This window comes from Phyllobates terribilis, unplaced genomic scaffold (assembly GCF_046119375.1).
Source record: "Phyllobates terribilis strain yellow unplaced genomic scaffold, ASM4611937v1 Scaffold_5__5_contigs__length_657084704, whole genome shotgun sequence".
NCBI classification, from domain to species: Eukaryota; Metazoa; Chordata; class Amphibia; order Anura; family Dendrobatidae; genus Phyllobates; species Phyllobates terribilis.
In genome coordinates, this window is record NW_027362765.1 from 206,647,944 (window position 1) to 206,670,800 (window position 22,857).

The 22,857-nt window shown below is 43.3% G+C and overlaps 1 protein-coding gene across 2 annotated transcripts in view; it reads right to left on the reverse strand.

Annotated features, from left to right (window-relative positions):
* The window catches only part of NECAB3 (N-terminal EF-hand calcium binding protein 3), a 148,740-nt gene that overhangs the window by 22,211 nt on the left and 103,672 nt on the right, over positions 1 to 22,857 (reverse strand). The window contains exons 7-10 of one of the 2 annotated variants that reach the window (XM_073683757.1): positions 18,636 to 18,748; positions 18,494 to 18,561; positions 8,793 to 8,846; positions 8,138 to 8,250 (exon numbers count right to left, since the gene is read on the reverse strand). In XM_073683757.1, the coding sequence (XP_073539858.1) occupies positions 8,138 to 8,250; positions 8,793 to 8,846; positions 18,494 to 18,561; positions 18,636 to 18,748 (348 nt within the window). The remainder of the gene's footprint in view (positions 1 to 8,137; positions 8,251 to 8,792; positions 8,847 to 18,493; positions 18,562 to 18,635; positions 18,749 to 22,857) is intronic. The other variant, XM_073683758.1, reaches the window with a different exon arrangement.

Consider the following 22,857-nt stretch of genomic DNA (forward strand, 5'->3'; position numbering starts at 1 on the left):
GGAGGTCAATTTTCTCTGTATGAGTCATAAGTCATTGCAAAAATCCCTGGCAAAGGGGAGGAGGCTGCAGCTGGGTCAGGAGTTGAAGAGGGGAATGATAAATGCAGGGACAAGAGACTTCCTGTTTCTACATAGAGCAGAGAAAAGAGAATAATTAGCTGGGTAGAAAGGCAAAATGAGCAATAGTAAGTACACAGTGCTATATAATATGATTGCAATATATTAAGAGGATAAAAGCTTTGATGGGAGGAGTGCTTCTTTAAGGTGGGCATTAAAATGAGATTTTTTGGGGGTGGGTCTAAATAGCTGAATATACCACCTCTAGCATAGTATCTGCTTTAATTTTACTCTGGCACATAGCCTAAGTCATTTGGTTGTTGTTGTTGTGCCTGCTACTGTAGCTTAGTCATATTCACTTGAATGGGCAGATTTGCTGTAAAATGCAGTACCTGGCACAGACACAACCGACAACTTGATGCTCCATCATTTAGTTTATGAGATATTAATGCCCATTTACAAGGATAGGAGATCAATTCAGTCCTGGAAAACGCTTAAAGAAATGTGCTAAATTTACCAACACAAATGACCCATTTCCTACATGTTACGTGTACAGAACTTTTCCTGCTGATAAGGCTTTAGGAAATATCTAACCAGAAAAGTTTCATAATGACGATCCTTTCATAACAGACATGTTTTTCATTTTCTTTCACCACCATACAATATAAAGGTGACATTCAACATCTGAACACTGAGTCATACTTCTTGAACATCTGACTAGAACATCACCTTCACTTTTTATTCAGTTATATTCTCCCATTTAAAACATACAGTACATGTTAAAGAACACACATAGAAGGCATGTTATGCTTTAATGTCTCTTTACCCCGCTAAGGGGAAACATATTCAGAGACTTTGTATTATATAAAAGGACAAAGCAGGGAACATGGTTACATTAAAAGGAGCATGTAACCTAAAATAATATCACTTGCACATACACTGAATGGCCTTTTTATTAGAAACACCCATTTAGCAGCAAGCTGGACCTCTTATGGCCTTCAAAGTTGCAGCAATTCATCATGGCATGGATTTCACTAGGTGTTGAAATTGTTTAGCAGGAATATTGGTTCATCTGTACAGGATATCATTCTGCAGTTTCCGCAAATTAAGATGGTTGGATGGAGATAGTACTGACATGCTATAAACAACTTATTCTACCTCATCCAACAAGTACTCTACTTGACCAGAGAACCAATCTACAACTATATGACCCTCGTAGATGAATGCAGTATCCTGCTGAAAGGGTCCTTGTGCAATAGGGTGCCATGAAGCGTTGCGCATGTTTGGCTACAATGTTTATTTAAGCTCCAATGTACCAAGAAAACACTGTCCACGTCATGATTCCACTTCCACAAGCCTCAACTGTGGATACCTGAAGAAGAAGCTGGTATGGCTTAGAAACGCATAGCAGTTTTCATATTTTATCTAAATAAAAGTAGTCGCATCCATCGTGGAGAGCTTAGTCTCTTACTGCCTGCTGTGGTATTTTCAAATTCATGGAGTCTTCAACTGCAGCACCCTCAGCAGACCAAACTTTTTATTTTTTTTGGGCATCTTGGTTTCCTATGGACCACACCTGACAGAAAGAGATTGATTGATGGCAAATTCTGATCCTCCAATTACCACGGTGTAACAGAAATTTTAAACCATTTGACAACGCAATGTTTTTCCATTGTTTAGTGGTCCAATTTTTGTGTTCTTTTGCCCATTGGAGTTTGTGTTTCTGTTTGCAAAGGCATGCTGACTGGTGGCCTGCTGATACAGCTCTTCAATGTTGTGCATTCAAACTCACCAGTATTATATTCAACTGCAATATCTTCACTGTACATTGCCTTTTCATAAGAACGATTGTAGACATTCTCTTCCAACCTCTTTCATCAATAAGTTGTTAACATTCACAAGATGCTTTTTTGATACATGTTTTTCCTTGATCACATCATGCTTGGTATAGTCTCAACACTGTTTTTAAAATACTCCCCACTGCTAATCTATCTCCAATGGCCATGAATTTGATCAGATTGCTCAATTTTCAAATTCTAAAGTAAATGCACACTGACACTGATCCATGTAAAGTAGAAAAAACAGGAAGGACAAAAAGCACAATAGGGTCTTATCTGGATATTAAGTAGGGAAAGGTCAGGTTGTGTACTCACAACCACTGGAAGAGCTTAGACTGCTGCAGACCCACGGTATTGAAAACTTGAAAGACTGGAATCAAATAGGTTAAAATTGCGCTGCCATCAGAAGGATGATGAGGAGACAGGAATCCAAGTATGCGGTTTATTAGTCAACGCGTTTCAAAGTTTCAAACTTCTTCATCAGGACAAACCACAGCGCTGTGGTTTGTCCTGATGCAGAAGTTTGAAACTTTGAAACGTGTTGACTAATAAACCGCATACTTGGATTCCTGTCTCATCATCCTTCTGTTGGCAGCACAGTTTTAACCCACGTTATTCCAGTTTTTCAACTGATCCATGGAAAACATACTCACTTGGTTTTATCTTGCACTCCTGTGGCACATGTCTAATTTCCATACATGGAAACAATTTATTGTGTTGGACACCTCATGTTGGGCCACAACACGTGGTTTACTGTCGACATTCCAATCCATCTCAAGGGTGTTCCTTGGGGTCAAAGCTTGAGCTTTTTAAAGAATATTCAGATTGTTCTACCACAAATTCAAAAAGGGTCAATCATGATTTCACCAAGGTTCCCTTAGTTTTAATGGCAAGGATGATGCTGTGCTATTATTACTGTCAATGGTAACAGAATTGATGACAGAACCTCCAAGTAGACCCATAACTGCTATATGAACATAGCATACAGGCTGCCATATCCATTAGCTTAAAGTTGACCAAGCTTGCTGTGACGACACAGCATTTAATCTTAATTATGCCAGACGTAAATTCAGTAGGTCCAGAGACATAGACTATTGTCTGAATGCTGACAATTGAATTTATGTGTTTGTTTCTTCGGTGGGTCAAGAGACATAGGCCATTGTTATATGAGCCTTAACGTTGACTCTTGAGTTAACGTTTGTTGCAGCATATTGTGTTGCTATCCTTGGATGACAGGGAAACAGGGTCATTGAACAATTGATATTTGCTAATATGTTGATTACCCATTGTAGTCCATGTAGTTTGTTGACCTGCAGAACAGTGGAGGACAAACTAGGCAGATTAATCAAATATGGAAAGAGAAAAGAAAAAAAAAACAGCTCACCTCCATGAACCAGCTGGGTGTCTCCGGGATCCGTGGTCAGCGCTGCTGCTTGCGCTCAGTAGACAGGTAATAGGAAAGACGATGATCCACTTATTCATACCAAATTTAAGAGCGGTCTTTGCTCGAAACGCATCTGGTAGCGCACCCCTTCTTGGTGCCCCTGTGTTTCCCTTTCAGTATTGTTTTTCTACCAGCTGCAGTTACATTATTGCCATTTGGATATTTTTTAAAAAAATTCTAAATAAAAGACATTTGTTTTTACAATTGGATTCTGTGGAGCTGGATCATCATCTTTCCTATTACCAGATTAATTAAATACTCAAACAATGCAAGTTGACCTTATCAAGAGGGACACAGATTTGAAATTTCTACAGCAGGGGTGGGGAACCTCAGGCCCGCAGGCCATTTACGGCCCTTGATGACCTCTGATCCGGCCCCCAGGCAGATTCCTTGGGACCGCAGTACTTGGGCTGGCTGCTGTACTTTGATGGCCACCAGCCCATTAATTTCTTCTTGCTATGAGATCATGAGCGCGCAGTGTTCACTACTGAACGCTGAGGTGCATGCAATGTAACATTACATCCTGACTCCAGTGCCAGTGTCAGGACGTACTTTGTGAGCAGAGTTAGCACACAATTTGTACGGCCCCCGAAGGATGGCATAAATATCAAAATGACCCTTGGCAGAAAAGGGATGCCAACTTAAGGAACATGGCCCTAGCTGGAAGAATACAGATCTGCTCCATTGACCTTCACTGAACCCATGGAGATGTTTGGGGAATCGAGGATTGGGACCCACTAGTCACCTGCCCCATGGAGATGTTCGGAGGAGCTAGGCTGTGACCCTCCGGTCACCTGGCCCTTTGGATACATTTGGGGAAGCCAGAATTGGGACCCACCGGTCACCTGGCTCCATGGAGACATTTGGAGAAGCCAGGTTGGGACCCTCCGGTCAACTGGTCATGTACCTCAATGGACTGTCAGCTTCCTCAACTTGTCGTTACCTCATCTCTGTGGGTGCCCGCCAAAAGCAGGGTGCCACTGAAGGGTGTAGTCGGCACTGGAAGCACCGAAGTTGCAGCTGTTCTAATCCCAGCAAGTCAGCGGAAGGGTGAGACTCTGTAATTAGCACCATCCTGGGTATTTGCTGGGACTTTTCTATATGTTATTGTCTGTTTGGTGGTTCAATAAAATATTGCAACACTGTTTTACCCTCACCCTGTGTTGTCTGAGTAGTATACTGGTCAAGGAAAAGTAGAGCGGGTGTTCAGTGGGATGAGCCCCGGTGCATGCGGTCTCGGGCCAGCGGACGAGAGCACCCACTGACCCCCGTGTCTCCACACTTGACTTTTCCTGTGTTTTGCCAACAGCTAACAAAACTTTTCTAACATGTCCAGTCACCAGCTAAATAAAGTGTATGGCTACGTTTAGCCTCTCTCCAGTGGTCTATTATGGATACTTACAAGGAAAAATAAATTAAATTCAACTTTGGAGCAAATGTAGAAAAGAGGCAGATGACACAGGTTCATTGACTTATTTGACTTTTTGTAGGATATATATATCATGTCGAGTCTTCTTAGCTAATCATGACATTTATAGTCCTGAGATTCTTTGTGGTTAGATGACACAGGTAGGATGCTTTTGCTTTGCTCTTCTAGCCATGAGGGAACTATAAGTCCATGTGTGATCAGGCAGATCCTGGATTGTACATACAAGAGGAACCATACACTACTTCTCCCTGTTTAGTGACACCTCTTACTAGAAATCATTATTAACTTGGGAACTACATTACAAGGTGGAGATCGGGTCAGAGAGTACTATGCTTGATACAGCTTCACACTAATTCTTGTAGAATGTCCTTGAATGTAATTATCATTAGTTACATAGCTCAATGAAGTACAGGAATGGACACTCATAATGCTGAATGTCCAAGAAAATACAAAATGAGCAACCAAGCAGTAAAGGTTATTACTGTGATAAGGATGGTCTCCACTTTGGGTATTACAAAACCTCAAATACTGAAAGGAGGAATGTATTACTTGTAATCAATGGACTGGGTTCAGAATGTCATTTCTTCATCACTTAGAGATGAGCAGAAGGAAAGTTCATATGGTTTAGAAATGGAGTATGTGATCTCTATGGTTTGATTGGCTTCACAAATACCAGTTGTCATAGAAACTAAAAGAAAAAACTAAAAGTTTTCTTTTGTGTACTATCCTTGACCTATGTTTCACACATTTCTACAACTATCATTTTAGCATGCCAAACATAATACAGGACGATCTGTGCTCCATAGCATTTGTAGCAAGGAGTTATGAGGGAAATTTATAGGATTAAGTGAAGATAATGTCCCCCTAGGACATAAATTTTACTTTATATAAATGTTGTTAAAACAAATTAAGTATATGTCCCTTGGCAATGATATTTGGACCAGTTAAAATTGGCTGGAGTATCTTCTCAAAAAAATGTTGCTCCATTTTAATTTGAGGGCGACAAAAAATTGGCAATTTAGGAGGATTGGAACTTTAATAGGGGCTGCACTGCTGTACACGTGCCATACAATGGACCATGATAATAGGGGGGATTTAGCTTTCATATAGTAAGAATGTCCATTGTTGCCCATAGCAACCAGAGTTCCGCTTTCATTTTACCAGAGCTCAATAATATATGAAAGCTGAGCTCTGATTGGTTGCTCTCAGCAAGAAAAGACAATTTTGCGATAAGACAGCTTGATACATCTCCCCCAATAATCACTGAGCAAACAGTGGGACATAATCATCATAATCTTCACTTGTTCCACCAGGAGGACATGCATCATCTTCAATTGATCTGATACCACTTGATACAATTTTTAAAACTGTCTAAAAAAAACTTTATTTGTTTCCCATAGCAACCAATCATAGCACAGATTTGATTTTATATTCTGTTTTTGCAAAATGAAAGCTTTGTTATGATTGGTTGCTATGTGCAACAATACATTTTTTCACTTATTCCGTTTTCATAAATCTGCCTGCTGGTTCTCTATATTAGGCATCGAATGGAAACTTACAGTAGAAAGAGCAATTTTAACTAAGACAAATCAGCAGCTGGAGGTGGCCATACAGCTTAGATAACTGTTTGCCAGCCACTTATTTGGATCACTGTCAGTGGTGTAAATTGAAGCATATGGGCCCCAACACAAAATCACCACCATGGCCCCCAACTTTCTCTGATCTTTATCAATAACAGTCTTTTCATATGAGAGCGGTTGTCATGACCGAGCTGCTGTCCAGTTACACTCTGGCACTTTACAGACAAATGGTGTCCTAGCATGCTGTCAGGCATGGGGTACATCACACTCACTTGTAGGCCACAGGCCTCCACTCCCTCTGTATTCAGGAGCAGCTGCACACAATTCAGGGGACACAAGTTTATTGCAACAAGCAAACATTTACTGGACAGTTCAAGTTCATCAAGTGGTAACACGTGGGACAGGGCACAGCAATTCATATTCCTTACTTTCTTTACACAACACATCATCAGCCCTACGATTCGTTCCTCCTTGAGCACCCCTTCGCCCACTGGCTCTGTTAGCCCCAGGGATCTCCCTTCCCGTTTGGCAGTGCACCCGGGATCCATTACCTTCCATCTTGGCATGTCCCCGTCCATCTTCCTTTGTACGCCAAAAGACACAATGTGTTCGGCAGCCCCTATGCCAAACCTTGGGATTTGGATGTCACAGGAGAGTCTGCTCGGGATTCTAGTATGGCGTCCCAGTACCTCAAATGGTAGACACATGCTGACCCTAGCAGCCCACTGGACTTAAACTTGGACTTGTCACTGCACTTCATTATCTCACTCACTACTAGGAAGTGCCCACCTTTTATTAACACTAGTTCCCACACACTGGGTTAGTTCTATTATTAACTATGTCCTATCTTATAGAATAAACCCATTGTCCTTATCCTATATCCTATACCATTGCTAAACCAATTACTATATAAATGGTACTTATCTTATCCTTAATCCAGTCCTGTACTATGCACTACTCACATTACATTACCATAAAACACATTATATAAGACGCAAATTACTAGTCACATTACATGTAAAACCGCATGACACTATACACACAGTGCGATTGTTGCCTTCAGGGGCCGGAAGTAAGGGTAAGACAGTCCACATCCCTACATGGACTAAAAGGACCCTTTGGGCCCCCTAGGCTGCAGGGCCCAGGCGCAATTGAAACCCCTGCACATTATAGTTATGCCCATGAATACAGCTGTTCTTTCTGCATACATTTGTTTCATTAGGGAGTGAGGAGTAAGCTGCAATCAGACCCCACTGGCAACAGCTCATTTACCATGAAAATAAAGGATCGGGCTTGCTGAAATGCAACAAGTCCCATCCTTTGGTCCCCCAATTTCTGCTGAGGGACAGAGTGTTGGAATGACTCCCATTCGCATTAGATGGTTGGCTGGCTATGCCAAAAGCAACCAGCTTGTCTAATGTCCATCTAATGTGTATACGGTATACCGACCATATGGCATAGAAATATAATAACCCATGTTACTAAACTGTATACTAAATTACCAAAGACAAAGCAACTTTTCAATTATAGTAAATCAATGTAAACATAACATATGGTAAGATAGCAGATATTAGATTTTATTCTGAATTCTACCCCTACCACTTCAGCATGGAGCAAAGGTTATATATTTTTTTAGGGAAGATTTTTTTCTTTAGTGCTCATTTTTGCACACAGTTGACCAATGCACTATTAGGAAGACTGGTGGAAGGGAACTGACAAACAAAATGTCTAAAAAATGACAGATAGAACTGGAATTAATATTTAGGCATATAACGGTAAGAAGACTTACTGTAAGCAATTTTCTTGTGCAGCAGTAAATTCACTGTAACTCTTCAGTGCCATTTTGAACTGATCCATATAGACTCCATTTACCGAGAGCTTTCTCTGGGCCACCAGGATCTCCTACAGAGCATAACATTTCAAAAATAGTTAATAACTTACATATACATTCATTCATGACTATATGACAACATCATGTTTACAACCTGCTACCTGAATTAACTTGATTTTGTTCCATACACTTCAAATCACTTAAAGGGATATTCCATTTTCAACATCTCTACTTGGAGTAATGAATCAGAGTCTTCATTGTTTACTCCCAGGGAATACAATTCTATCAATGGAACTTACTTTACACTGTAACCCCTATGAGCCTATTATATGACCAGGACAGATTTATATCCACTAAAAGTAATCCAAATAGCTTCTTATGGAAAGATAACAAGTAGAGATCTTGAAAACTGTGAGGAAATGAGATAAAAAGTCTATTAGAATATTGTATAACTTTTCATTGTAATAATAACCCACCTTTGTACAATGTGAGATATACCTTTAAGACTATTATATATAAGAATATTAACATTTCCTTTAACCACAGATGGATTATTTAGTCTTCAGTTCAGCAGATGTCACTTATTTCTCATTACTTTAATAAGACAATTTACCATCTGCGTCGTACTAGAAGTCATATCTTCCTGCACAGGATGTAGCCGTGGACTCTGCATGTAAGAACAAAGTTGTGAGAATTCTGTCTAATAAATGATATCTATTAGAGATAACGTGGAGAAAACTCAATATAATGAGACACCAATTCTACTAAATTCCTGTAGACTTTCTCCAACCACCTGTCTAGCTGAAGTTTGGTGCCCATCTGCTGGTGGTCCTCTTGATCTTAATTAAGCCAGGTTTAGGTGGCCGTATTTCTGGCAAGTGTGCTGTCCATGTACTCAACGGTCAACACATTGATCCAATAGTAACCGGTGTGCCTGTGCACACCATCGACTTTTCACATGGACCGATGGTCCATGCGGAAAAAAAAAATCTAAGCATGCAGAAGTCAAATTTGTGCATGTCAATAGCAGGCAGCTCCTGCGCTAGTCTACATAGCTGTACCGAGCTGCACATTAAGCCAGTCATGGCCGCAATTTGAAGTCGTGACCTATACAAATTTCAGCATGGCTGCAGGAACCCAGCCTTAGACTAGATTCACACATCCGTGTGATTGTTACCATCCGAGAGAAAAGGACCAATTTTTTTCTCAAGTGTTATCCTAGTTGGTTCTTAGGTGCACCAGATTTTTTTGTGATCCCTATTGTTTTAGTGAAGCAGGAAGACTGAGTGTTTCTTATCAATTAACTCTTAACATAAAATAAGTTAAAAACTGATGAAACTAAGATGGATGTCTGAAATACAAAGTCTGTCTTTCTAGTTTCATCCATGTCTCACCGATCCCCATAGACTTTTAAGGCTGAGTCTGATCCACAAAATGGATGCGAATAGGACATGCTCTGAGTCTCATGGACCGGAGACACGGACCCATTTTTTAAAACTTTTGTATGTATGGATCAATAAAACTCTATGGGTCAGTGTGCTGTGCGGAAAAAAAACAGACACCACATGCCACATACACACATCTGCATTTTGGTCAGTAATTTACATTATTATTTTATGCCAAAATCAGGAGTATAATAGAAACTGTATAATAGAAGCCTGTGCACCACTTCTGCATTTTTGACCTACTGGTGATGTGAAATACTGACCAAAATGCGGACGTGTGAACTTAGCCTCAGGACAGGGGCAGAAGGCCATAGATTCTCTTATCTGATAGAATCGGGCTGATTATGCAAATGACACTCTGATCAAAGTCTGATCAGAGTTTGATCAGAGTGTGAGCATAGTGTGATCCGATTCTCTCATTGGAGAAGATGGAGAAAAAAATGTCCCCATCTTCTCCATTCTGTTAGTCCGTGGAAATCGAACTGCGCTCAGATGTCATCCAAATGTAGTCAGATTGTTTCCACGGATCCGAATATCGGATCAAACTCTGCATGCAGCAATGGTTTCCTTGAACAGTCTCTGTCCGCAAAAAAAAATCAGACATGTGCACGGCCCCATAGACTAACATTAATCCAAGTGCGATCTGATGTTTTGTCGAATCGCACTGAGACCCGAAAATACGCTCGTCTGCACCAGCCTTCAGGTTGAGAAGAATTTAGCAAAAAGGGGCAATGACTTTTATTACAGAGAGGGGAATGTTTCTGTGGCAGCAAGCTGGTACGCTGTCACGCTGTCTCTGTATACTGGAGGTAGGGGGCCTAAGCTGACCCTAAGCTGGGGCCCTGACTAGTCCCTCAACCTGGAGGTACTGTTAAAGGTACAGAGGTCCAGGCCGCCAGCGTAACCCCTACCTCCTGAGGATCCCTGCACCTAAGTAATCTAGTCCTGAGAAGGACCCCGATCACAACAAAAGGGGACAAGTAATAATATGCCCACACACAGTACTTAGACGAACGAGACAGTACAAGGGAAAAACCAAAACCACCTTGCATACAACAACTACACAACTACAACAGAGGGAACATCAACGGGAAAGGAGATAAATGATAAAGCGAGGAAGGGAAAAAACACTCCAAATACACTTATCTCAGAAACTCCAAACACCACGATCCGCTCTGTTAGTCTGAATGAAATGCTTTCACCGACACTTCCCAAACAGACCAGCAGGCATTTGAAGGAGTCTCACTACAGCAGTATTGATTGCAGCTGGGCGAGGCTGGACCTCGTCTAGCACAGAGAGAGAGAGAATTAACTCCCTCACTGCCGAAAAACACAAAGCACCAACAAGTCAGCTGCGAGAAGTCAGGCTGTGTACTCGTGACGATCTTCGTGGCGACACACCCGTGACAGTACCCCCCCTTCTACGAGGGGCCTCCGGACCCTCAGGGCCAGGTTTATCCGGGTGAGTCGTGTGGAAGGCCCGAACTAATCGGTCTGCGTTAATATCCGACGCAGGAACCCACATCCTCTCCTCAGGACCATACCCTTTCCAATGAACCAGGTACTGAAGGGACCGGCGATTAAAGCGTGAATCGATGACCCTCGATACCTGGAACTCCAAGTTACCATTGACCACCACTGGAGGGGGAGGTAAAGGTGATGGTACCACCGGCGCCACATACCTCTTAAGCAACGATCTGTGGAACACGTTGTGAATTTTAAACGTAGGGGGGAGGTCAAGACGGAATGCCACCGGATTAATAATAGAACTGATTCTGTACGGCCCGATGAACCTGGGACCCAGTTTCCAGGAGGGAACCTTAAGTTTAATATTCCTGGTAGACAACCATACCCGATCGTTCACACTTAGGTCCGGACCAGACACTCTCCTCCTATCAGCCATACGTTTGTATCGGTTCCCCATAGTATTCAGATTCTTCAGCACCCCTCTCCATACTGAAGCGAGTGATGAGGAAAATCGTTCCTCCTCAGGAACCCCCGAAGAGCCCCCCCCTACTGAAAGTACAAAACTGGGGGTGAAAACCATATGCCCCAAAAAACGGGGACTTACCAGTGGACTCGCTCCGCCTATTATTAAGAGCAAACTCTGCCAGAGGTAAGAAAGAAGCCCAGTCCTCCTGGTTCTCTGACACAAAACACCGGAGATATGTCTCCAAGCTCTGGTTCATACGTTCCGTCTGACCATTGGTCTGAGGATGAAAAGCCGATGAGAATGACAAATGCATCCCCCGCCGTGCACAAAACGCCTTCCAGAACTTGGACACAAACTGAGACCCCCGATCAGACACCACCTCGGAGGCTACCCCGTGAAGCCTCACAATCTCCCCAATGAACGCCTGCGCAAGAGTTTTAGCATTAGGGAGAGCCGGAAGAGCGATAAAATGTGCCATCTTGCTGAACCTGTCCACTACAACGAGTATGACCGTTTTACCCGAAGACGGAGGGAGGTCCGTAATAAAGTCCATAGACAGATGAGTCCAAGGACGCTCCGGGATCTTCAAAGGTAAGAGGGCCCCAGACGGACGGGTATGTGAGGTCTTAGAGCGCGCACAAACCCCACAGGACGCGACAAAAGTTACCACCTCCTTATGTAAGTTAGGCCACCAAAACCGACGCGAGAGGAGATCCACAGTTGCTTTACTCCCCGGGTGTCCTGCAAAAACTGAGTTATGGTGTGCCTCGATCACCTTTTGTCGCAACTGATCTGGAACAAACAGTCTCCCCGGAGGTCCAACAGGGGCGTCCCCCTGAGCCTCCAATACCTCCTCCTCCAGCTCAGAGCATACTGCCGAAACCACCACCACCTCCTGAAGGATAGGAATCGGGTCGTCCGTATTCCCGGCCCCAGGGAAACTACGAGATAAGGCATCCGCCTTTACATTTTTTGACCCAGGACGATATGTAACGACAAAATTAAACCTGGTAAAAAACAATGACCACCTAGCTTGTCTGGGATTCAGACGTTTTGCGGACTCCAGATATAGCAGGTTCTTGTGATCGGTGATGACGGTGACCGGATGGACTGCCCCCTCCAAAAAATGGCGCCACTCCTCAAAAGCTAACTTAATGGCCAAGAGTTCCCTATTGCCGACATCGTAATTCCTCTCAGCGGACGACAATTTTTTAGAGAAAAAGGCGCACGGATGCCACTTACCAGGGGACGAACCCTGTGACAATACTGCTCCCACCCCTACCTCGGAAGCGTCTACCTCTACAATGAATGGCTGTGACGCATCAGGTTGAATGAGTATGGGTGCCGAGGCAAAACATTTTTTCAAGGAGGAGAATGCTTGACAAGCCTTGTCAGACCACCTAGAAAAATCCGTCCCCTTTTTAGTCATGTCTGTGAGAGGCTTAACCATGGACGAGAAATTACGAATGAACTTCCGGTAATAATTAGCAAACCCCAGGAAACGTTGTAGTGCCTTAAGATTCTCTGGCCGATCCCACTCAAGAACTGCCCGCACTTTCCCAGGGTCCATACGAAAACCGGACGCTGAAACCAGGAAGCCTAAAAACTGGAGTTCCTGTACGGCGAACACACACTTTTCCCATTTGGCATACAGTTTATTATCCCGCAAGATCTGTAACACCTGCCTAACGTGCTCCTGATGAGACACCAGATCCGGCGAGTAAATTAAGATATCATCCAGATATATGACAACAAACTGTCCCACCAGGCGGCGAAAAATGTCATTAACAAAGTGTTGGAACACCGCCGGGGCATTAGTCAGACCGAATGGCATGACAAGGTTCTCATAATGCCCCTCCGGAGTGTTAAACGCCGTCTTCCACTCATCCCCCTCCTTCATCCTAATCAGATTGTACGCCCCCCTGAGATCCAACTTAGAGAACCATTTGGCGCCCACGATCTGATTAAAGAGATCGGGAATAAGTGGGAGCGGATACGGATCTCGGACCGTAATCCGATTAAGTTCACGGAAATCCAGGCAAGGGCGTAGGCCTCCATCTTTCTTCTTAACAAAGAAGAACCCCGCAGCCACCGGTGAAGATGAAGGTCTAATATGCCCCTTAGCCAGACTTTCTGAAATATAATCCTTCATGGCCTGCCTCTCAGGACCAGAAAGGTTATACAACCTAGCTTTAGGTAACTTGGCCTCAGGGAGCAGTTTTACAGAACAGTCATACTCGCGATGAGGAGGTAGTTCCTGACACCCTTTCTCCGAGAATACATCCTCAAAGTCCGCCAGAAATGGAGGTAAGACCCAAGGAGTAACCGCACCGATGACCGTGTTCATGCAGTTTTTATTACAGAATTTACTCCATTGGCTTATCTCTCTGGTTTGCCAATTAATAACCGGGTTATGCTTAGCTAACCAAGGAAGGCCAAACACTATAGGAGTGGGAAGACCCTCCAACACGTAGCAAGACAACAGTTCTTTATGTATCGCCCCCACTTGAAGTTTTACGTCATGCACAGCTTGCAAAAAACTTCCCTGACCGAGAGGCCTGGCATCGATCGAGAATATGGGGATGGGTTTAGCCAACTCACTCAATCGCATACCTTGAACCCGGGCAAACCGAGCATCAACCAGATTAGCCCCGGCCCCACTATCCAGAAGAACAGATATCCTCTCAGTTCTCGTACCCACCACCACCTCCGCCGGTACGAGAAACTGAGATGAACCTAGGGACGAAATACCTACTCCCAGATTGCCGTCCACCACACAACCTGGGATCAACAGTTTTCCGACGACTCTTCACTCTGCAAGGGACGGGATGGACACCCCCCAATAAAATGTCCCTTTCTCCCGCAGAAGAAACACCTTCCTGTCTTATGGCGCACCACCGGTCCCCTCCCCCGAAATGATGTCCCTCCTAATTGCATAGGCTCCTCTGGACTGACCAGGGGAACCACCATATGAGGGGACCTTGTAGGAGGTGGAGTCATCACAGGGGGTAGAGTTATCCCGCACCTCTCCCGAAGCCGTCTGTCAACGCGAATAGCAAGGGCCATAGCGGCTTCCAGTGACGCGGGAGAGTCATACTGTGCCAACACATCCTGTAATTTGTCGGATAAACCATGACAAAACTGGCTCCTAAGAGCCGGGTCATTCCACTGGGTGTCCGTGGCCCACCTACGGAACTCCGAACAGAATTCCTCCGCCGGACGATCTCCCTGCTGGATCCTACGTAACTTAGACTCAGCAAGGGAGATCCGATCTGGGTCATCATATACGAGTCCCAGAGCAGCGAAAAACCTATCCACTGACTGGAGAGCCGGGGAGCCCGGGGGAAGAGAGAACGCCCAAGATTGTGGGTCCCCTTGTAGGAGCGAGATGACAATTCCCACCCTTTGTTCTTCACTCCCCGATGACCGAGGCCGCAGCCGAAAGTACAACTTGCATGCCTCCCGGAAAACAAAAAACTTGTCCCGCCCCCCAGTGAACCTGTCAGGGAGAGCTACTTTAGGTTCTGGTCCGGCTTGCTCCTGAGGATGCAAAACCTTGGACCTAACGTCCGCCAGCTCCATGGACAAACTCTGCAACTGCCGAGCTAGACCGGCTACTGGATCCATGGTAGCTGGAGAAAAATAAAGTGGGTCGGTGAAAATGTCACGCTGTCTCTGTATACTGGAGGTAGGGGGCCTAAGCTGACCCTAAGCTGGGGCCCTGACTAGTCCCTCAACCTGGAGGTACTGTTAAAGGTACAGAGGTCCAGGCCGCCAGCGTAACCCCTACCTCCTGAGGATCCCTACACCTAAGTAATCTAGTCCTGAGAAGGACCCCGATCACAACAAAAGGGGACAAGTAATAATATGCCCACACACAGTACTTAGACGAACGAGACAGTACAAGGGAAAAACCAAAACCACCTTGCATACAACAACTACACAACTACAACAGAGGGAACACCAACGGGAAAGGAGATAAATGATAAAGCGAGGAAGGGAAAAAACACTCCAAATACACTTATCTCAGAAACTCCAAACACCACGATCCGCTCTGTTAGTCTGAATGAAATGCTTTCACCGACACTTCCCAAACAGACCAGCAGGCATTTGAAGGAGTCTCACTACAGCAGTATTGATTGCAGCTGGGCGAGGCTGGACCTCGTCTAGCACAGAGAGAGAGAGAATTAACTCCCTCACTGCCGAAAAACACAAAGCACCAACAAGTCAGCTGCGAGAAGTCAGGCTGTGTACTCGTGACGATCTTCGTGGCGACACACCCGTGACATACGCATCCTATACTCAACTTCTTGATCTGCTGCTCATGCGAAAGGATGTGAAGGAAATTTAAAAAATTTGTAGCCTGGCTCTACAAGAATTTCCATGCATTCTCTTACATGGCTTGCACAGCAAGTAGACAACTCCGAGTCCGTAACATCAGGATCCGCAGACAGACCACACGGGGGGGTAATTAACCGCCTTCCAAGTGAGTAGAGTATTTATTTAAAGGAATCATGATCCCTAAACATTTGTTTAAATAAATACAAAGTGACCACCCTTTTAAGCTTGGGCTGGTCCTTGAATTAACTGAGACTCATTGGGTCCACCTTGGTACACTAATGAGGAATGGAGAAGTGGAGTTTGATCCTGTTTAGAGATATACTGTAAAGTTTGGGGTTCACACCGGACAACAAGTGTCTGGTGCTGAACTCTGAACATGGACTTGCCTGGAAGTCTGTTTTAAAGTTCAGTAGTTCAAGAAGGAGAGAGAGAAAGAGAGAGCGAGAGAGAGAGAGAGAGAGTCCCCATTTATTTCTATGGAGTTCGGGTTTAGGTTCAAATTCGAAACCGAACATCCATGGGTCCGCTCATCCCTAGTCCTGTACCCAAGCAGTTTTATGACTGGCATAAGAAGTAGGAGAGCACTGACTGTAGAATTCATCTACAGTCATGGCCAAAAGTTTTGAGAATGACACCAAAATTATATTTTCACATGATCTGCTGGCCTCTGGTTTTTATTAGTGTTTGTCTGATGTTTATATCACATACAGAAATATAATTGCAATCATATTATGAGTACCAATAGATTATATTGACAGTTAGAATGAGTTAATGCAGCAAGTCAATATTTGCAGTGTTGCCCCTTCTTCTTCAAGACCTCTGTAATTCTCCCTGGCATGCTCTCAATCAACTTTTGGACCAAATCCTGACTGATAGCAGTCCATTCTTGCATAATCAATGCTTGCATTTTGCCAGAATTTGTTGGTTTTTGTTTGTCCACCCGTCTCTTGATGATTGACTACAAGTTCTCAATGGGATTAAGATCTGGGGAGTTTCCAGGCCATGGACCCAAAATCTCTATGTTTTGTTCCATGAGCCATTTAGTTATCACCTTTGCTTTATGGTAAGGTGCTCCATCATGCTGGAAAAGGCATTGTTGGGCGCCAAACTGCTCTTGGACGGTTGGGAGAAGTTGCTCTTGGAGGACATTCTGGTACCATTCTTTATTCATGGCTGTGTTTTTAGGCAAGACTGTGAGTGAGCCAATTTCCTTGGCTGAGAAGCAACCCCACACATGAATGGTTTCAGGATGCTTTACAGTTGGCATGAGACAAGACTGGTGGTAGCGCTCACCTCTTCTTCTCCGAATAAGCTGTTTTCCAGATGTCCCAAACAATCGAAAAGGGGATTCATCAGAGAAAATGACTTTGCCCCAGTCCTCAGCAGTCCACTCCCTGTACCTTTTGCAGAATATCAGTCGGTCCCTGATGTTTTTTCTGTAGAGAAGTGGCTTCTTTGCTGCCCTCCTTGAAACCAGCCCTTGCTCAAAGAGTCTCCGCCTCACAGTGCGTGCAGAAGCACTCACACCAGCCTGCTGCCATTCCTGAGCAAGCTTGGCACTGCTGGTAGTCCGATCCCGCAGCTGAAACAGTTTTAAGATACGGTCCGGGCGCTTGCTGGTCTTTCTTGGGCGCCCTGGAGCCTTTTTGACAACAATGGAAGCTCTCTCCTTGAAGTTCTTGATGATGCGATAGATTGTTGACTGAGGTGCAATCTTTGTAGCTGCGATACTCTTCCCTGTTAGGCCATTTTTGTGCAGTGCAATGATGGCTGCATGTGTTTCTTTAGAGATAACCATGGTTAACTGAAGAGAAACAATGATACCAAGAACCAGCCTCCTTTTAAAGTGTCCAGTGATGTCATTCTTACTTAATCATGACTGATTGATCGCCAGCCCTGTCCTCATCAACACCCACACCTGTGTTAATGGATCAATCACTAAAACAATGTTAGCTGCTCCTTTTAAGGCAGGACTGCAATGATGATGAAATGTGTTTTGGGGGTTAAAGTTCATTTTCTGGGCAAATATTGACTTTGCAAGTACAGTAATTGCTGTTAAGCTGATCACTCTTTGACATTCAGGAGTATATGCAAATTGCCATTACAAAAAATGAAGCAGTAAACTTTGGAAAAATTACTATTTGTCTCATTCTCAATACTTTTGGCCATGACTGTATGATGCCATTTCACGATGAATAGACAATCTCCATAGTCACATAAGTTCATCTCAACACTTTTAATAAATATGTACCCTTCTGAGAGCCCTCTATATTATTCTACATTCTTAATGTTTTTACTACCCAAGAGGTCTGAGAATAGACCAAAGAAACATCTCTCTAGCTTTTACTAAATACTATAAAGGAGATCTATGCACCACAGTGATTTTAGGGACTTTTTAGTTATGTCATAGGATTACCTAAAATATCCTGAAGGAAATAGATTTAAGGATTTCATAAATTTTTTAACACAATGCTTGATGTATAATGGAAACATATGTATAATAATATGAAAAAAAAAAAGATCAGTTCCATAGAAAATTGGTGGTAACATGACATTAGTGCACCTACCTGACATGAAGATGATATTATCACTTACCGTACATTCCAGCTTGTCAATGAGCTGCTCCAAGCGATTAATCTGTAGAGACCACTGAGTGTCGCTATCTGCCAGAGATAGGGATACAGTTACAGAGTTATTGAGAAGCCAACAACAGGTATATAGAGACATGGCAATATACCTTTTCTCAGAAGAGCAGAATAGGCATCTGGAGGTGCAACACTGCCAGCCTTTTGAGTACGACGATTACATTTACGCCCAACTCTCTTAGGCTCTAGCTTTCCAACATCCTGTCTTGAATTCACAAAACAAGCAAAAATTAGACAGAACTCAACAATATATATTTAAAGGGAATTTGTTGGTAAAATAATCCTCCCTCCTCCCCAAACCACATATATGGGCATGCAGGTCTTTTAAATGTAAATCCATTGACATTTTATATCTTCAATCTGTCACTGCATTCTTAAGTAATTTGAATTTTCATTCATATGTAAATTAGGTGCTAAGTGCTCATGGTGTGACAGAGCAATTAACAAGCACCAAGGGTGACATCAGGTGCCAAGCAAGGAAATCAGACAGTGAGCTATCAATCAAGCTAAAGAGGCTGGTGCTGGGTGGGAAAACAACCTCATGGGCGGCAGAGTCTTGTTAATTTATCTGTTACACCCAGAGCACTTACAGGTGCATCTCACAAAATTAGAATATCGCAAAAAGTTAATTTATTTCAGTGCGTCAATACAAAAAGTGATGATTATGGCTTACAGCCAATGAAAACACAAACGTCATTATCTCAGTAAATTAGAATACTTTATAACAACAGCTTGAAAAGTGTTTTTAAAATCTGAAATGTTGGCCTACTGAAATGTATGTTCAGTAAATGCACTCAATACGTGGTCGGGGCTCCTTTTGCATCAATTACTGCATCAATGCGGCGTGGCATGGAGGTGATCAGCCTGTGGCACTGCTGAGGTGTTATGGAAGCCCAGGTTGCTTTGATAGCAGCCTTCAGCTCGTCTGCATTGTTGGGTCTGGTGTCTTTCATCTTCCTCTTGACAATACCCCACAGATTCTCTATGGGGTTAAGGTCAGGAGAGTTTGCTGGCCAATCAAGCACAGTGATGGTGTTGTTTTTAAACCAGATATTGGTACTTTTGGCAGTGTGGACAGGTGCCAAGTCCTGCTGGAGAATGAAATTTCCATCTCCGAAAAGCTTGTCAGCAGAGGGAAGCATGAAGTGCTCTAAAATTTCCTGGTAGACGGCTGTGCTGACTTTGGTCTTGATAAAACACAGTGGACCTACACCAGCAGATGACATGGCTCCCCAAACCATCACTGATTGTGGAAACTTCACACTAGACCTCAAGCAGCTTGGATTGTGTGCCTCTCCACTCTTCCTCCAGACTCTGGGACCTTGATTTCCAAATGAAAATTGGAACTCTGGGACCTTGTGTAGTGTGTCAATGACTGTCTTCCGGACATCTGTCAAGTGAGCAGTCTTCTCCATGATTGTGGAGCCTACTGAAACAGACTAAGGGACCTTTTTAAATGCTTAGGAAGCCTTTGCAGGTGTTTTTTGTTAATTATTTTCATTTACTGAGATAATGACTTTTGTGTTTTTATTGGCTGTAATTCATAATCATCAACATTAACAGAAATAAACACTTGAAATAGATTACTCTGTTTGTAATGACTCTATATAATATATGAGTTTCACTTTTTGGATTGAAGAACTGAAATAAATTAACTTTTTGATGATATTCTAATTTTGTGAGATGCATCTGTATCATCTCATTTCCATATTAATAAAAACACTAATTATTCCGGAATGCAGCCACAGATAGAATATATAAGGTGTTGATGGACTTATATTTCAAAGACCTGCATGCCCATATATGTGGTTTGGATGTGGTGGGTGAGTGTTGATATTATGAAAAAATTCCCTTTCATAAGAAAATCTATACCACAATGTAAAAAGATTGTATTTCAATGTTTCTGGGCATTGTTTAATATTAACAGCTCATTATTGTATTCATATACACGTGAACGGTCCCATAGAATAACAATTGTCCAAGTGCGATCCAATGTTTTGTCGGATCGCACTCAGACAGAAAATACGGTGGTGTGAGCGAGTCCTTAAACTAATGCTTTATTGAAGTACTCTTTGAATTTATGACAGCATTCACTATTTTTGAGAAGAAGTCTGTCAGCATGCCACATCTAGAATTACTAATCTTTGCCCACTCTTCCTTGCCGTAATGCTTAAAAACAGATTGCGAGAGTATCTCCTGTGTACAGCGCATTCTTCAGGTCACCCACAGAATTTCAACTGAATTTAGGTCTGTGTTCTGACTAGTCCATTCCACAACTTTGATCTCCTTCTGTCAAAACCATTCTTTTGTTGATTTGGACACATACTTAGGGTTGTTGTCATGCTGAAAAGGGAAATCCCTCTTCATCTTCAGTCTTTTAGCAGAGGCCTGAAAGTTCTGTTGCAAAATCGACGCATATTTGGAACTATTCATAATTTCCTCTACTTTAACTAAAGCCCCAGTTCCAGCTGCTAAAAAAATAACCCTAAAGCATAATGCTGCCTCCACCATGCTTCACTGTGGGTATGGTGTTCTTTTGGTGATGTGCAGTGTCGGCTTTGTGTCATACATACCTAATGGAAATATCACCAAAAAGTTCAACCTTAGTCTCATCAGATCATAACACATTTTCTCACATGCTTTTAGCAGACTTGTTGTAGCTTTTGTCAAGACCAGGCTTGTTTTTCTTTGTGAGAAAAGGCTTCTGTATTGCCATTCTACCTCACAGGCTAGAAGAATATCGGAGATTGTTATCTCTTGCTTCACACAATCAGTACTTTTCAGAAATTCTACAGCTTCTTTAATGTTACTTTAGCAACTTTCAACAATGAGATCCCTTTACTGTCCTATAAGTTGTTTAAAGACCATGGCATTTGCTGTAAAATGCAACTAAGAAAATGTCAGGAAAATCCTACTAGAACAGCTAAATTTTATATGGAGTTAATTAGAATCACTGTAAATGATGGTAACTGTGGACTGACTACTATTTAACATGAATTTAAATGTGACTGGCTAATTCTGAACACAACTGCACCCCCAATTATAAGAGGGTGTTCACATTTATGCAACCACATTATTTTAGTTTTCTTCTTTTTATTTTCCCCCTCAAAATGATTTCAGTTTTTTCTCAATGGATTTGTTCAGATTACGAGTGACATCAAAGGTGGAAAAAGTTCTGAAATTACTTCTTTTTGGTATGATTTTTTTTATATGACAAAAACATTTAGTAGTAGAGTAGATGGTGGGTTCATAGACACGCCATTTCAAGTGGATTGATACCTGACTAAATAAAGCCTTCCTATTAACAGAAGCCTTATTTTGACTAATCCAAAGTTTTTTTTGTCTTTAGTCCTGAAGCTCTGACTTTTCAATATACAAGACTACAAAAATCCAGCCTGATACTGCAGTTCTAGTTACTACTATACATTCAATAAGTTTGCAAGAAGTAGTGGATAGAATGGATGGCAATATGACTGAAGGATCCCGTTCTGGCAGGCTCTAGTCATCCTTGTATTACAAGTACAACCATTTATCTGCATGGTATATGTGACGCGCCCCCTGGGGCCGTGGGGTACTCGGTAGCCGGGCCGGTCTTACATCGGGGTAGTCACGGTGGCAGTGACCCGGTTCGTGGCCACGGGCGGACAAATTATTAAAAGGGGAAAAGGGAATAAAGTTTTTGGGGATAATATTCGTGACGCCACCCGTGGTATGCGGCTATATGGGGCCGCCGCTGCGGTGCAGATCCACTGGAGCTGATGGTGATGCAGCAGAGTTGGTTCAGCTCTCCACAAGCAGAGCTAAGCTCCAGGGCAGTATATGATGAATTGTGGAGGTAGATGTTGTTGGTGTGGTGTAGTGCGGGGCTGAGGGCACAGATAATGACCAGACAACAAATTAATGGCGGTTTCCTCTACCTTTACTTGCGGTTTGACAGAGCAGACCGGGGCACTGCTAATAGCGGGTGATGGAGATCCGGGCAGTCTAGAAGCAATTCGGGGATCCACCTCGCCAGGTGGAGTTGTAGACCTTCCCTCTGCGCTATCCTCTTTGGCCCTGCTGCTTGAAGCTATGCTCCGGCCCTAGTTCCTGAGCAAAACGTCTATTCCTCACCCGTATGGCAGGCAGCTCGAGCCTTCTTCAGGTGTCGCTCCTTCGTGGCGGTGATGGGCCCTAGGATGCTGCTAAGCCACCGGGCATCTGGTGGGGCCAGGAGACCTGCAGTCTCCTGCCCTCCGGATTTAGCTGCCAGGACTTCAGTGCCCGCACAACCACGGACTCCGGTGTCCGATTCCTTGCGCTTTTCCTCTGGGG